The sequence below is a fragment of the Gymnogyps californianus genome, chromosome 1 (assembly GCF_018139145.2).
Source record: "Gymnogyps californianus isolate 813 chromosome 1, ASM1813914v2, whole genome shotgun sequence".
NCBI lineage: Eukaryota > Metazoa > Chordata > Aves > Accipitriformes > Cathartidae > Gymnogyps > Gymnogyps californianus.
Genome location: NC_059471.1, coordinates 57474255 through 57491034, shown reverse-complemented (window position 1 = coordinate 57491034; position 16780 = coordinate 57474255). Strand labels below are relative to the sequence as shown.

At 40.8% G+C, this 16780-nt stretch overlaps 1 protein-coding gene across 1 annotated transcript in view; it reads left to right on the top strand.

Moving 5' to 3' along the window:
- Window positions 1-3725: 3725 nt before the first annotated feature.
- DZIP1 (DAZ interacting zinc finger protein 1) overlaps window positions 3726-16780 on the top strand; it is a 36484-nt gene continuing 23429 nt past the window's right edge. Inside the window, exons 1-8 of the mRNA XM_050903954.1 lie at window positions 3726-3786; window positions 3863-4366; window positions 7857-7941; window positions 9501-9625; window positions 12787-12948; window positions 13691-13828; window positions 15148-15210; window positions 16466-16606. Of these exons, the coding sequence (XP_050759911.1) occupies window positions 3784-3786; window positions 3863-4366; window positions 7857-7941; window positions 9501-9625; window positions 12787-12948; window positions 13691-13828; window positions 15148-15210; window positions 16466-16606 (1221 nt within the window). The 5' untranslated portion in view covers window positions 3726-3783. The remainder of the gene's footprint in view (window positions 3787-3862; window positions 4367-7856; window positions 7942-9500; window positions 9626-12786; window positions 12949-13690; window positions 13829-15147; window positions 15211-16465; window positions 16607-16780) is intronic.

Below are 16780 nucleotides of genomic sequence, written 5' to 3'. Positions count from 1 at the left end.
CAGTAAAGTGTGGCCAGTAGGCTTAAGGTTAAAGGTCCAAAAAGCAAGTTGTGGTGCCAAGTATTTTGGAAGATTGCCTTCCAGGGTGGCTTGAGCCAACAGGCAGGAGGGCTCGCTGTCCTGCGTTCATGTTACTAACTTCTCTGGTCAAATTTCCGATACATTGAAATTCGTTTTGTAGATTAACAAAACCTTGTGCTAGGCCTAGATATGTTCTTGGAAAGGTTGGTTTCAAGCTTTATACAAAAGTGGGGAAGACAGAAGGGTGTAACTTTTCAGTATGTGGATAAAGCAAGAGAGAAGTCCTCCTTTCATACCTCTCTTTCCAGGGTATGAAAAGAAAGGGATCTCCTCCATCTTTCCCTTTGTGCGGGGGTATATGTGGGTGTGAAGAATGGGAGAGGCTGGTAAGAGTTGGACCCTGGGTTGCTGAAGTGAGTGATCTGAGACTGACCTGGGTCTCTCTGGCACTGGCTGGGGTTTTGGTAGCTGAGGGCTGGAGGAAATGCTTGGGTCTGTGCTGTGAAGCAGAGGTGTGTCCCGCAGTCGTGGTTTTGGGGTGCACGCTGGGTGCGCTGACTGTGAGGAAGACACCTCTGCTGTGGGTGTTCACTACGAGACCCCCATTTCTCCCTGTCAGAGGTCCATCTTTTGGAGGATGAATCTGCTATGTGCCTGGGTGTCCTTTAGGAGGAACGGGGATGTTCACCTCCTGATGCCGAGTCAGAATGTAGCCAGCATGCATATGGAGAGCAGAGCTCAAGGGGGGCACCACAGACTAGCTGTTCTAGGGGTGGCCCTGACCATAGATTGGATGTATATACTGGGGTGCATCAAACACAGTATAACCAGCCGGTCAAAAGAGGTGATTATCCCGCTGTATTCAGCATTGGTGCGGCCTCACCTTGAGTACTGCGTGCAGCTCTGGGTCCCCACAATTTAAGAAGGAGGTGAAGGTCCTTGAATGCATCCAGAGGAGGGCAACAAAGCTGGTGAAAGGGCTGGAAGGCATGTCCTGTGAGGAGCAGCTAGGGACTTTGGGCTTGTCTGGTTGGGAGAGAAGGAGGCTGAGGGGTGACCTCATTGCTCTCTACAGCTTCCTGAGGAGGGGAAGTGGAGAGGGAGGTGCCGATCTCTTCTCCCTGGTACCCAGTGATAAGATGCATGGGAATGGTTCAAAGCTGCACCAGGGGAGGTTTAGACTGGACATTAGGGAGCATTTCTTTACTGAGAGGGTGGTCAAACACTGGAACAGGCTTCCTAGGGAGGTGGTCGATGCCCCAAGCCTGTCAGTGTTTAAGAGGCGTTAGCGCAATGCCCTTAACAACATGCTTTAATTTTTTGCAGTGGTCAGGCAGTTGGACTAGATGATCGTTGTAGGTCCCTTCCAACTGAAATATTCTATTCTATTCTATTCTATTCTATTCAACCTATGTCTGCTAAGATGGGGGAATTAATTGAGGCCAGGTGTATTTTGTTATATCAATTCATGTATGTGGGAAAAGCAAACAAGCTTTTCAGCACAACAACCAGCATAAAAACCTACATAAAACTCAGAGCTTGTAATTTGTGAGGGTCCTTGCATTAATGCATATAACAACACTGTTGGTATTTTCATGGAAGGAGGTGTATGTTGTGATTAATGGCAGACATGTTACCGTTTATATTGGAAAGGGCAATGTTAAAAGTGCAGATGAGAGGTGAAGTTCATTGCAAGTTCCTAGGAGGTGAATGGAGGAAAATATTAAGGGGGAGTCTGAGGGATGTGGAGAAGCTGAAAGGAGACAGAGGAGGGCTAGCAAGGTGGTTAGGGTCTACAGCACATGATCTACAAGAAGAGCTTGAGGAAGCTGGGCTTTTTTAGTGTGGTGAAGAGAAGGCAAAGGGACACTCTAATAGTGGCCTACAGTTACTTGAAGAATATTTGCAAAAATATCAGAACCATTTTTTTCTTGGTAGTAGCAGACACTTGGTGAGATATTAGGGAAAATGTTTTCGTCAGGAGGAGAGCACAGCCATGCAACAGGTTGCCCAGAGAGGCCATGGACTGTTTGTTCATCTTAAATGCCACAGGTGATGTGAGCTAGTGTTGGTGATAGCCCTGCATTGAGCAGAAAGTTGGGCTAGATGATGATCACCAGAGGTCCCTTGTGAACAACATTTTTGTGAGTCTATGATATATGGTGTAGACGAACCTATGGAATGGAGTGTATGATCCAGTATCTATGGTGTGAATGTTCTTGGAGAGGTATGTATCTAGGAATGACCAGGAGGATGAGAAACTGAAGCATGTGTGGAAGGGACTGAAAAGCCAGGTAGGTATAAACATGGAACATGGCGGTAAGGCAGAGGTAGTGTAGGGGACTGGAATATTAAGAAATGGTAACAGGAAGAGCAGGCTTTTGGAAAAGAGTAGTAAGGATGAGCGAGGGAATAGGGTAATTTTGTATGATGGAGGAGAAGGATGCTCCTACTTGGGGACAGTGTTTGAAGCAACTGAGCAGCAGCAGGGAAACAGGAACACTGAGCTGGGGAGTACTGGGAATTGTGGTGAGGCAGGGCGATAGGCAGCAGTTGTTGGTTGCCTTGAAGAAAAGTATTTGGGCATGAATGGTGAAGCAGGTGATGTATGCAGGCCATGAGGTCCTTCATGGGGATGAAGTGTTTGGGATCGGTAGAGTGAGGCAGGAATGACAGACAGCTGTGGTGAGGTTGTAGGGTTTACGGTTGCAAGAGGTGGTCTGGCGCGTGGTGACACCAGGCAGAAGTGTGTTGGTGTGATGAGTGAGGAGAGCATCTGGAAGCGGCGTGCAAAGGGTGTATGACTGTGTTAGGGTGAGGAAGGTGTGTGGAAGCGCCTGGCAGGAGGTTGGCATGCAGGCATTGGGAGGGTATGGAGTTGCACTGCAGAGACTGTATGGAGCTACTAGCTGAGGCACATGAGGGTGCAGCAGCGTGAAGCAGATGTACAGAGAAATGGCTTATGAACCCTATACTGATGGTGGGGAGGTGACAGGTGTCACCACATCTGGGAGATGAGTAGGTGAGGCTGGAGAAGGGCATAGGACAGCACACGGGTAGAGGAGTGTAACGTCGTGGTAGAGTGAGAAAGGTTTGTGAGTCAGGAGCAGCACGGAGGAGGGACAGGGTGGTGGGTGGGGAGGCACGTTGATGCAGTGAAGTGAAATGTGTCTGTACAGTGCCACATATAGACTTCATGGAAGTGAAGGGAATGTGGAGAGAAAACATACGCTGTGTGGCTGTGGTGAGGGTCCATATACGTAATAGCATTGCTGAGGATATATTTGTTGATGTGAGTCGTGTGTGAAGATGGTCAAGGATGCGTTGGTACAAGCGTACGGCGTTCAGGGCAGGAGGGACCCGCGGGAGAGAGCTAATTAGCATGACGCTGCCATGCGAATGTGGAGCTGCTGAGGGAAGGAGATACCGGGAGGGGGAAGCGGACGGGATTTGTGCCGAGCACGGAGCCGAGTCCCCGCCGTGGGACACGGGTGCCGCGTGCCTGGGCGGCGTGGCGACAGCCAGCTCGCCGCCTGTCCCGGGCTGCAGCCGCCGGTACCCCCGCGGCGGGCCGGGCGGAGGGGGCGCTGCCAGGGCAGGGCGCTCGGAGGGCGATGTGTCGGGGAGCGGCGGGGCGGGCCCGGGACGGGCGGGAGGCGGCGCGGCCGGGCCTCACTCCCGCCCCCTCCCGCGCAGGTGGGGCTGCCATAGCGACGCGGAGGACGCCGGTGCCGAGCGGAGCCTGCGGGACGGAGCCCGGACATGGTGAGCGCCGGGCAGGGCGGGCGGTGGGGCGGGGCGGGTGCCGGCCCGGGCTGAGCCGTGTCTCTCTCTCCCGCAGCCCTTCACCGAGCGCGCCTACTACCCGCCGGCGGCGGGGGGAGCCGGGGCCGGCGCGGGGCCAGCGCCGTTTCCCGCCTTCCAGTTCCGCGGCCGCCATGAGGGCCCGGACTGGCGGCGGCTGAGCGCCGTGGACGTGGGCCGGGTGTCGCGGGAGGGGGACGTGGCGGCCCTGCAGGAGCACCTGGAGCACGTCACCTTCTGCAGCGCCGAGCGGGAGCGCTGCCCCCACTGCCAGGGCCCCGCCGACCCGCTGCTGCTCAAGCTGCTGCGCCTGGCCCAGCTCTGCACCGAATACCTGCTGCACTCCCAGGAGTACCTCAGCGCCCAGCTCGGCAGCCTGGAGGAGGCTCTGCGGGCGGCCCAGGCCCAGCGTGACCAGCTGGGCAAGGAGGTGGCCCATCGCTCGCAGGAGATCAAGGGACTCAAGGAGGAGTGCCGGCGGAGGAAGAAGATGATCAGCACCCAGCAGATGATGCTGGAGGCCCGAGCCAGCTACCACCAGGTGAGAGGAGAGGTCCTGGCAGCCCAGCCACCCACACCTTGCCAGCTCTGAGCCTGCTGGGGACAGGCGGCAGAGGAGCCCTGCTTTGCTGGGGCGCAGTTGCTTGCTGGGCAAGAGGCTGGAGCTGCAGGGACCGGTGACCCTGCAAAAAGGGAGTGCATCACTTGCGGGTGCTTCACTTCTCATCTGTGTTTCACAAACGTTTGGGTGGTATCACAGACATTTGGGAGAGTGCTACATCATCTTTAACAAATCCTCTTTTTACTAACAAGTGCTCTTTATTCTTGGATTCGCTTTTGAGGCATCTGAAGTGTCAGATACACACACATACAAAACCTGTGATAAACACGTTACTACTTTCTGTTGCTGTCTTTCCTTGTCTATCAACTACACAGTCAGAAAACACACAGGGCAAGTACATTAGAACTGGTGCTGAGCAGTAACCCACCTGTCTGCAAGTTGTCACTTTCCTGTAGTAACGTTCTCCAGGCACAGAGTTTCTGCTTGTGTGTGTGACTCAGAAGTGACTCAGGCATGACAGTAAAGAGCCTCAGTGGGGTAGCTCATGCCTAACTCCACAACAATCTGTTCCTTAAGGGTCTTCCCTAAGAGCCTTAGTACATTGCTGTTCTGACTCTCTGTGTCATGGCACTCTTGTTTTTTTGGGAGGGCTTTTTGTGTTCTGAGTTTGATAGTTTAATTTAAATATTTTTCAGCTTCAGCATTTTCAACAGGTTTCAGGAATGCAGACTGCAGCTTCAAATGTAGTCTGAAGTCTAGAGAGTACACTGAGCACAGACTTGACATAATTTCAGGCTAGCTCTTTGTGTCTATGTGTTTAAAGTTATAGTTTTCCGTTTTTTTTTTTTTTATTCTTGGGATACTAGCAGTTGTGATTGTTAAAATTTTCCTTAATCATGGAATAGTTGCAGTACAGAACCAATGCAAGTTTTCTTATAGTATGTACAATCTTATCCCACAGTATAATACCAATTTCAGCAGGCTGGCAAAGTTTAATTAAGACATCAGCTAAGTTGGCTCAAGTGTTTCTGTAAGGGAAAAGATACCTTACGTCCCAGGAGTAGAGCTATACATATGGTAGACTTCAGGAGAACCTTGTCTCAATGCATTCGAGTGTTAGTCTTAAGGACAAGCTGCTGATGTTGTATCATTTTAAAAAGCGTTTATGCAATTTACAGAGCAGTTTGTCTGTCCTGTGTTGCAAAAGAAAACTGATGCATGCATAATTTTATGTGTAAACTTAACTAATTCTCACACTGTGATTGGCCATTAAATATTACCAAGTTTTCCTGAAATATTTGTAGGATACAACTGTCTCGGTGGAAGCTGAAGAACATGGTAGCGAACCTGGCTCATCACTAATCTTCTGTTCAGTGGCATTTACAATAAAGCAGAGATGGAAAGCTATTTCCCATTTTTAGTTTAATTTCATATAAAGAAAATGTCTGCCCTCCCCCCTTTTTTCCTTTCTGTTAGTAAATTCTTGTCTCTAGAAGTTATTTAGGCTCACATGGGAAAAGTGAGTTCAGGGAGTGACATTGAACAGTTCCTGTAGTTCCTACAGTGTTTTCAGGATTCTGAGTGTGAATGCCAGAGATAAATTAAACTCTTCCTAGGGTTTGTAAATGCAGGGCAGCAGTGTGATCAGTAAACAATAATTGTGTATTATTTATCTGTGCCATGATCTTGGCTGATCTGCAGTTCCAGCTAATAAGGGTTTTGCTGGTGTTCCTGAGAGGGTAGTTCAAGCTTCATTCCCTTAAAGTCTTGGCTGTTTAGCAAACAAGCCTGTAAGTAGTTATTTGCCTTTTTTAGTGGAGACACATTTTATATCTAATGTAACCATGCTTTGGAATTCAGATTTAATGCCTTTAACCCACCACCAATGTAAACTCAGCCATTAAATACTATAAAATGCTAGTGGTACCTACAAGTCATAAATTTAAGACTCATTGGTCAATACTTTCATTGGAGTAATACAAATTTAATTTTAAATAATAATTTTTAATCTTATGTTCTCACGTACAATGTAGGCATAAAGTGCACATTGCTTCTAACACTGTGAAAAGTAGTTGCAAGAATAATGTTACATAATTCAAAACCTAAGTATTCCCTGTGTTAATCCTGTCTCCTGCAGTAAGAGCTTTCTTTCACTACCAGCAAGTCAAACTGACATGAAGTTTGTGCTTGAATGGATAACATTATTTCACAGTCAATTTCATTCCATAAATCATGTGCAATCTGTTACAGTGTGAGCTCCCTCTTGGTTGGCAGCAATGCTTTGCTGCCATACTATATCTCCTTTGGTTTTATGTTAGCACTTTTTTGCATTTGTCCAACAAAATTTGTCTTAATAATTCATGGCTTTGCTGTTTGCTGCAAGATACCTATATTTAATAGCCTACCTGACTATCAGTGGCAGTATTTTAAATATTACATGAAATCTGGGAATTTGATTATGGTGACAAGGTCTTGAATCTGTTAAGTCAGTCTTTTACAGTCATATCACACTGATGAGGAAAAAGGACTCAGCTGAGTATTTGTGGTTTGTTAAAAAGTATTTATTTTGGGGGAAAAAAAAAGTGTAAGAAAGAGGTAACAAGCAACCCTACCTAAAGCGATTAGGGGCTTTGATTCACAGTCTTACCAGTATGTTGCAAAATCTGTAGATGTAGCTTCTGTCCTTATACTACCCATCTGTTTTTAATATTCTGAACGTTAGTGGAATGTACTTTGAAGGTGAACAAAAAAAAATCTTTTAAAATGGGTAGGATCCAAATTTGACTTAAAATATAACTTAAAATTCAAATTAAAAAATAGCAAATTATAGGAACAGTAATTTAAAGTTTTAAATTTCAGAAGGATGCTAGGTAGCATACTAATGTATGTGCCTTTTCTTGCAAAATTGTGTATTGTTACCTTATGTTGGTTGAAATGTCTGACCTTTTTATATATCTATGGTCCTTCTAGTATTGTCATCTTACAACTCACTTATGTATACTCAAACACATCTTTATTGGTTTTTTTCTGACTGTATGGTGCTCTCTTTTGCTGTGATACAAGAGTCTTAAGAATACCTGAGCTGCTAGTTGGCTGGAGTTGGTGTGTATTTTGCTGAATAGTGTTGTCCTTATACTTCTCTACCTACCTATATTCATCTCTTATCTGTGGTTTATATCTGAATTTAAACTTACTTGGTCAGTCTTTTTTGTTCAGAGTTTGTACGGTGCTAGCACAATGGGATTCTTGCCCATGAGCATCACTGAGAGACATTAAATAACACAAATATATTAATAACTTTACAGAAATTTGGCATTGTAAGAATTTTAGTCATTATCCTTGTGTAATGGAATTTTATTTAAGTTACCTGCTTGTTGACGTCTGGACAAAATGTAATAACCTTAACCGCTATACTTACCAAACAGATGTTACTAATAATAACTAAAATGTTTTTATCTGTTTTTTGTAGTGTCAGTTTTGTGAAAAGGCTTTTATGAATTATTCCTTTTTACAAAGTCACATGCAAAGGCGTCATCTGGAAGAATCTCAGATTGGTATGTACTTTAATGTTATCAAAAAAATCAGGATAAATAGTTTAGAAAAGTGTAAATATAGTGAGGATGTGCAGTCCATGCTTTTGTGTAACTGGGAAGAATGATTTTCATGTTCCATTTTTAGGTGGCGGATATCAATTTGTGTGAATGCAAGCAACACTTACTGACAAAATGTATTGGGTGACATATGTTTCAGTCTCTGGAAAATAATTAACAAAAAATTGTATGCCGTATTTACAGTACCTTTTCAAACTAGGACTTCCACTGAATACTTTAGTCAGCAGCAGAGTTCAGAGCACAATTTCTCTTTAGGCATGTGTGTTATGAAGGTGTGGGTAAAATGAACAAGTTGCCCTAAGGAAAATAAATTTTGTGAATATATATGAATTATCAGTACAGAAGTAATCCAGCCCACCTGAAGTCAGTTTGAATAGGATCAGGCTCTCCTGAACTAAACTGACTGTAAAATATAATGAGAAAAAGAAACTGTCAAGAATAATCTAAGTTCATGTACCTATGATAATCTTGGTTGCTATACCACTCATTTATATACTTTTGTCTCTTCATTGAAAAATGTTTAGTTTGAAAAACATTGCTCTCAAAGTGTGTTTCATTCATCTCTAAATTCCCTCCTTCCTGTTAGGCTGCATGCTTATGATTCATTGCTAAGGACTAACAAGTATTGACAAATGGCGGTGATTAGAAATGAGTTAGGAAAAAAGAGCATTTGCGAGGAGAAAGAGTGGGAAGAATCTAGTGAGGTCTGAACTGTAGCTTGTCGGGCAAATAAAACAGGAGGAACAGTGAGAAAGGTCTGAAGAAGTGTCTGAGGAAGCATTAATATATTGGAAGAAGAAAGAAGCTTATGTGCACTTTACACTTGATAAAAATGATAGTGGAAGATGCTGCAGAACCAGTTGAACTAATTATTATATAAAGAATTAGTCTGAAATGACTGTATGAGAGAAATACTCCATGCAGTTATTTCTGAAATAATATTCTGCATTGTGCTCAGATTCCCAGATGGTGGGTTAGTAAATCCTTGGTAAATTGATCAAATGTTTCAGGATTAAAGATTGTTATAATTTTTGCATATTTTAACATGTTTTATTACAGTGACATTCCCTCTGACTCATTCCAGATAAATAATGGGTTGTATTCCAAATGGACTCCTTACAAAAGTTACTTAGAATAAATTAAACCTAACAGAACTGAATAATTGAGGTTCACTTTATCCTTCATACATACTTTTTTGAGCCTGTGTTGCTTGAATTCCTTTGAAATTAGATTATATAGTACTTTCTCTTGTAAATATTTCATAAACTATTTCACATTTCAGTAATATTGGTATTTTTCAGTCTTTGAGGGTAATGTTAGCAGTCCAGAGAACATACATATTTAAAAGCATCTTTGGAGTATCATGGTAGTGGGAGGGGAAATGGTCTATGAGAGTCACACTTCATGAAGATGTTATTGAAATGCTATAGAAACACATTTGCAGTATCACAGTTCCAGAAATTACAACAAACATTTTTTAAATCTGTGTTTCTTTCAAACAGAACAGAAGAGGAAAGCAAAGACAGACAAATTGCAGGATGAGATTGATAAACTGAAGGAGCAGTTGCAGCTCACCAAGTCCCAGTTAGAGGCTGAACAACAGGCTAATATGGTCAGGTTTTCTAAGGTAGTATGTACTAAATAATATGAACCTCTCAAAAGAATTAGTACTTTGAACTGTGTTCGCTCATTTTGTAACTGGAACAGAACAAAAATGTATCTACAGCTTGTGTGCCTGGCAGCAATGGTGCTTGGGCATTAGAGCATATCTCCCCCTCGTCCCCCCGTAATTTTGAACATCTGCTTTCTCCTTTTGTTTTAGACATACTTTAAATGGACACTTAAGACAACACTTTTGTTAGCACTTGCCAGTTCATAAGATAAGTGTGGCCTGTTATTGAAGCAGATAAAATTGCCTTGCTGTGGTGAAATACAAGCTGTTTTTAATATTATGATATTTTGGGTTGATTAAATGTTTCTTGTATATGACTGTGACTTATATGTGACTTTATAAACTGAGTAAGATTTATTTTTTACTGCGAAGAACTTTACTGTCTAACAGAGGTGTAAAGCAGTCAAGGAAGAGAGGTTGAGAAGAAACAAAGCAATCTAGACCTTGCATGTTGGTCTTCAAATGCTTAGAAATTTGTTGACCAGAGAGCCAAAGCAGAAAGTAATCTTAGCTACTGCTGTGTGAATAAAAAAAGCTCAAGCCAGAATGATTTAAAAGCAGTAATTATCTGTTTGTAATCACATGCAAGGCTTTATTTAGGATGATATTGACTCTTGTAGTAGTGCTTACTAGCTCATAAAGAGAAAAAAAGAGTCTCTAAGTTAACCTGTTTCTGTTTTTTTAAAAGCTTGATAAGTTCAGGTCATCTCACAGTTTTCATTTCTGTTTAAGTAAATACAATCAGATAATTTGCTATCGAAATAGGGATGGCAATTTTTTTAAAGGTGGGGGGCTTTATGATTCACTAAGGAGCAAATTCTTGGCATAAGAGACAAGATACTTCTAATGGATTCATTTGGATGTTGATCTTGGTATTGCAGTTTGCCCTGTATCACATTCAAAAGCAGAGTTTTGTGTCTGTTAACATAACCTGTGAGAACCGTGTCTTAATATATCACCCAATATTCAGAACTTCTTAGTGGAGTTTGAGGACCTTCAAACATAAAACCAACCATTAAGTTTGGAAAGAAACACTACATTTTTAATTTAAAGGGGATCAACAAAACATCGCTATCATTAATTATTTTCTTCCTTGTTTTCAGAGGAAAGGCTAGTCTTCTGTAAAACATGCAGTGTTTCTTTTCCTGAACACAGCTTCAGACTCTCCTTTCGTCAGCCCTCCTGTTCCCCTTCTTCCAGGACCATTCAGCTTCCTGTTTTTTTTCCATTTTGAAAAGTAACTGGATGACCAAATGAAGAGCGTGGGTAGAGTTTCACCTAGGAGTGCAAGGAGGGTCAGAATAATGAGCCTTGGCCCTATGTGGACATCTGCTAGGTATTCTGCTCATTCATTCTGTGCCTCAGTTTTGAGAGGTACATCTATAACGTGTTTCTCCTGCCCCTGAAGCATTGTTTTTCTTATGAGATGGAACTTGGAAGTATTCATAACAGTGCAGCACAGATTTTTTGGTGCCTTAGGGGCCTATTTCGAAGTCAGTTGTCTTAGCTGGGACTCCTCGCTACAAGGGGACTGCCTGAAATGTCCTGAAGCTACAGCCTGCAGTGTTACACAACAAGAAGCTTTCAAAGCTTCTGTGTTTTTCTGGGATGTCAGGGAAGATAGAAATGTGAAGTGTGACTGGTTGCAGTTTGTCTGCCATGACTGACATCCACTGTCAATTCAGGTATCATGTTGTTGTTGTCTTTTGATTGAAAGAGCGGGAGATCTTTCCCCTGTGGTTTTTTTTTTTTAGGTTTTTTTCCCCACTACTGGAGGGAATTTGGATAAAAACTGTCATGCTTCCAGTTTTTGGTCCCTTCTACTCCTTTCAAGTGAAAGGATACAGAACATCCCGTTCTTCATAAGTGTACAATGATTGCTTGTTATAGTTAGTCAGAGAACAAATTCAGAGTGAATGCTGTGATGGAAAGATGTAGGGGTTGCCTAAAAAGTGTGTATATTCTGGACAGTGAAATGCAGGACTTTGAACAAGTTGAGGACTATACAAAAATGAGTGACTAGGTAATGGAATGGTAAAAGTAATTTAACAGATAAAGTGGGGTAAATGTATGTGGGGAAAAAAGAATTCTAACTTCATCTACGAAATGATGGGTTCTGAGCTGAGTGTTATTACTGAAGGGCAAGATCTTAAGGTTGTGATACATAGTTCCAGGGAAATGTCAGCCCAGTGGTTAGTAGCAGACAGCAAAGAAAATCAAATACTACGAATTATTCTGAAAAATCACTGTACAAGCCACAGCCTAAATACTGTCTGTAGGTCTAGTCCCTTCATCTCAAAAAGGATATGATAGAATTATAAAAGTTATGGAGATTGGCTACAGGGATGATCAGTCTGTATTTAGAATGACTGGCTAAGAGTTGTCAGTCTGAAAAGGAGACAACAGCTTGGTGGGGATGAAGGGTGAGATACTGATGTCTGCGAAGTCATGAGTTAAATAGAGTGAATAGGTATCAATCATTCACTCTCTTTTCCGGTTCAGGACCTAGCATCCATCAAATGAACCTAGCAGGAGCCAGATTCAAACCAAAAAAAAGTACTTGGCTCTTCATGCAACTTGTAGTAGACCTGTGGAGCTCATTGGCAAAAGATGTTGCAGTTGCTAAAAGCTGACGCAGCCACACAGGATGACTGCAAAAGTATATGAGGAGAAATGTATCGAAGGTTCCTAAGTTTACAGAACTATCAAGCTGAGGAAGTCCTCTGAGCTGAAAACAGTTGGAAGCTTGGAGACTGTTAAGGAGAACGTGCATGTTTCCTTGCGCTGGTATTATTCTTTCCCACTGATACGCTTACGGCCTCTGTGAGAAACAGGATGTTGAACTAGGTGGATCTTTGGTATGACCAAGTAAGGTCATTCAGGTGTTGTTCAATGAAAAATAATGAACTACCAAAACTTCTTGAAGTGTGCTTGTTTTGCTAGCAAAATGTATAGTATGCTACCCCAGAATTCTTCAGAAACTGGTGTTTTTTCATGTTTTTTGATATCACAATGTTGCCCATTGGAAGTGACTGCTTCTCACACATAGTTTGCGTGCTTGAATTGGTATTGCATGTGGGGAAAGATAACAAATAATGTTTTTAAAATAATTTCAGGAATGTGAACAGCAGAAATCAAAAGAAGAAGAAATTCTACAATCATTTCATAAATGGAAAGAGGAGGAAAAAGATAAGTTGGCTGATGAAATAGAAAAAGTGAAAGAGATGTTTATGAAAGAGCTTAAGGAGTTATCTTCAAGAAATTCAACATTAGAAAATGTAAGTGATTTAAATTTTCCGACATTTTAAGGCATGAATCCCTTACAGTAGATGGCAGTGAACTTCACATATTTGAAATGTGATGTAGTCATCTTAGAGGTCTTCTTACAAAACTTTAAAAATAATGGTTGAATGATAGCCATAATTGTATCTTTGTATACTGGTACTTTAGTAACACAATTTCAGTTCTTTTTTTTAATAGCATTGTTTTGGATGAATGAATTATGCCTTCAGCAACGAAGTCAGTTTTTTCTTACTCCTCAACCTTTGAGAGCCTGTTTATAGATTAGTAGATATTGTTATTATTGCTGTCTGTTAGGCATCCATTATACTAATATTCTCATAACTGGCGTGGAGGGGACTAACCTCTGCGTTACAGTCCTGACAGCAGAACGGCATATGTTTTCAATAGATGCTCTGGAAATGCTTTCCAGAGTTTTGACTAGAAAGAGAATTGTAAAAGTATAGGTGGGTCAGAAAACAAATACATACGGCATTACCAGAGCAGCTTATATTTTATAGCTGCTAGTTCCTGTGTATATTTGCAAGGTATATTTATGTTAGATGTATATATTAATTATTACATGAAATCTGATAAATGCTGAACTCATGAGAGATGTGAGAAGTGTCTGATGCAATCTCTGTGTAGTTATGTTTAAAGTAAATTTTGTATTAAATTACAGTTTTAGAAAACAAAATCTGTATACATATTCAGGTCTTCATTTTTCCCCCCTCCTTTTAGCAACTGTTAGAATTACAAAAGTCCAATATGCAACAAAAATCTAATTTAGGGATGCTGAAAGACAGCCAAGAATTTACAGAAGAGAAACCTCAGAGTCCTCAGGATTATCACAATGTGGTTAAACTTCTTGAAAAACAGGTAACACTGTAACTTAATGTATTGCTTTTGATAGACTACTTGTGTTTCTTCTCATTTTTGTACATCTCTGAGCAGGATTTTAAATCCATAAGTAAAATTCTCATCCTTCCTAAGTCTGAAATAGCTGTTTTTAAAGATTTACTACTATTTAGTACAATCTCTGTAATGGCAATCAAGGAATTATTTCCCTTATCTTTTATAAAGAAATTGTTATTTATTTATTGATATTCTCTTATTCTTTATTATTAAATATATCTAGCTTTACTAAATGTGGTTGCAGTTCAATTCCAGAAGGCACTACTAAACCATTTATGTCTGCTGATCTGTGAGGCTACTTATGGAAAAAATTGGAATTTTCAATTTTCCAAGATGAAAAAAGATGTTAAGAAACTTTCTGACAGGATTTGTCAACCTGTGGCTTTGGAGCCATATGAAGCACTTCAGCTTATCAGGTGCAACTTCTGTACCAGGACTATATCCTCTGACCAGCACAGATGCTGGTGCTAGTGCAAATCTGTTGGACAATCCAAAGTCCCACCTATAGGAAAGACTGAGCTAGGAAGGGGCACTGAGGCCAAGGTCATCACATTGCTCTGAGACTCACCTGCATGTCCAGGTTGTTCCTATAAAAAAAAAAATTAGTTGTGAGGCCTTTGGAAATACCCACAAACCTTTTTACTTTTTTTTTTTTTTTTTTTTTTTTTTTTTTTGAGACACGCATTATATATTTCATGGTTCTTGGGATGTGAAGGTCTTTGTATACTGCTGGTATCATCCAAAAGTTTGGTCACGTCTGCTCAAAGATGTGGAAAACTTACTGAGTTTTACTTTATGTTTTTTATTTCATCAAAGAAAATTCTGTTCAGTCTAAAACTCGTATATTAATGCTTTTTTAATCATCATTACGCAAAATACAGTGTTAATGAGTGCTTGAAGTGACATCATTGGGGGGGAAAAACCCTGCTCTTACTACTCTTATTGATAATACACAGAGATGTATCAAAATACTTGTGTATTTCTCAGTCACAGTCACTATATATGCAAATCAAGGAGCAAATATATAGTTTCTAGAGTGATTGGTAAGAAAACCACACTCAGATGTATAAAACATGCTGATGACTGTTCTAGGCCTTAAATATGGAGTTACTCAAGTTTCATATCATCAATAATCTTTTCATTATTTATGCTTTATTTAGAAAAATAAAGCTGCATATATCAAACTAAATGCTAATGTGTTATTAACAAGAAATAAAGCTGCATATATCAAACTAAATGTTAATGTGTTGTTAACAGGAATTAATATTGATTTCCTTATGCAGGAAAGTAAGTGGACGTCTAGAATACAAGCCCTTCATCATGACCATGAGACAGAAAAGTCCATGGTAAGTGGCAGAGCAAACCACTTAAACTAAAATGAGGCTTTTTTCTTATTTTCTTACGCTTTCAGTAGTTCTTGATATGCTATAATACATCTGTTGGATTGAAAGCCTAGACGTCAAGAGTTTATAAGAGTGTGTCTTCATAGATGTATTTATTATCTCTGTATTTCTGTTATGCTAGGGTCTTGATATTTCAGTTAAGACCAGGGCTGAAACAGAATTTATCATTTAAGAATCTGACAGACACCTGAAACTCTATCTCTCTTTTGAAGAGCTTACAATTAATTCTGCGAGCACTGTATTATACAGTGTTTCCTGTGTTATGCGGATATGCTGGATAGTTGAGATATAACTTGCCAACATGTAGCTTTCATCTACCCTGTACCTTCTGCTACCATGGACCTATGGCATATGTCTCAATCTTTTTTTCTCTTTTCTATCACTTCTCTGCTGCTTTTTCTGTTGTAGCTTTCTGACGCAGAATCTGTTCAGCTTTTCCAGGAAAAAACACCATGGCATTTTATTTTGCATCAGTTTATATATTTTACTATACAAAGCTTTATTCCTCAGATTTTTTTTATGTCTGCATTTCTTTTTAATCTCTTTCCTGCTTTGTTTCTCTTGCTTCTTTTCCTCTCATTTTCCTTTCATCTGCGTGACCATGTAAGAACTGAGCAGATCATAGTGGTCTGACCAATGCTTCTCCTCCTCTGGCAAGAAAGCAGTGGGGAGGAACCGTGGAACATTCCCCAAAAAGGATGTAGTTAATGATACACCCACATACAATGCAAGAATAGAATAAGGGAGGAGTAATGTAAGTATTACTTTTGGGATGGTGCACCTAAAATATTGTTCCCTTTCTTCTACATTCAGAGCTAATGTATTAGGTTTATCATGCAAATTCACATCTCATCTCCTTAAAATATCATTATTTGACACTATTTATAACCAAAACATTTTTATAGAGTCATATGCTTTTTCCTGCAATCTTGTTTTTAGGCAATCTCAGCAATGTGTTTGTATGTCCCTTTCTTTGTATTGAGATTTAGGTAGTCTTCCTTGTGTAAATAAAAAGTGATCCAGACAACTGTTTTGTAATATATGCAAGTCCCAATGAAATCACAGGAGACATTAAGTTTTTGCTGAAAAAAATGTTTAAAATATTTAAGCATGACACTTGCTTGTTTAAACTTCATAGCATTAAAACATTTTATATGATATTAATGTGAAGTTACTTTTCTTCTGATTTGCTTTCTAGCTACTGTCACAGATTGAGAAGCTTAAATCATCAGTGAGAGAAGACCTGAATAAAAATAACACCTTTTACAAGAGGAGGATAGAAGAATTGGGGCAGAGGCTTCAGGAGCAGAATGATCTGATTATTACTCAGAAGAAGCAGGTCTGTTTTGTGAAGCACTCCGTGTTTCAGAGAGCACAGGACACAGAGAAACATTTTACTAGCATTTGGTCTTTGATATATCTCTGGTTGCATATTCAATATTCCCAATTTTAATAGTATTGCTGTAGTATTTTGGTTACATTTTGGAAATTATGTTGATAAATAAGAATAGAT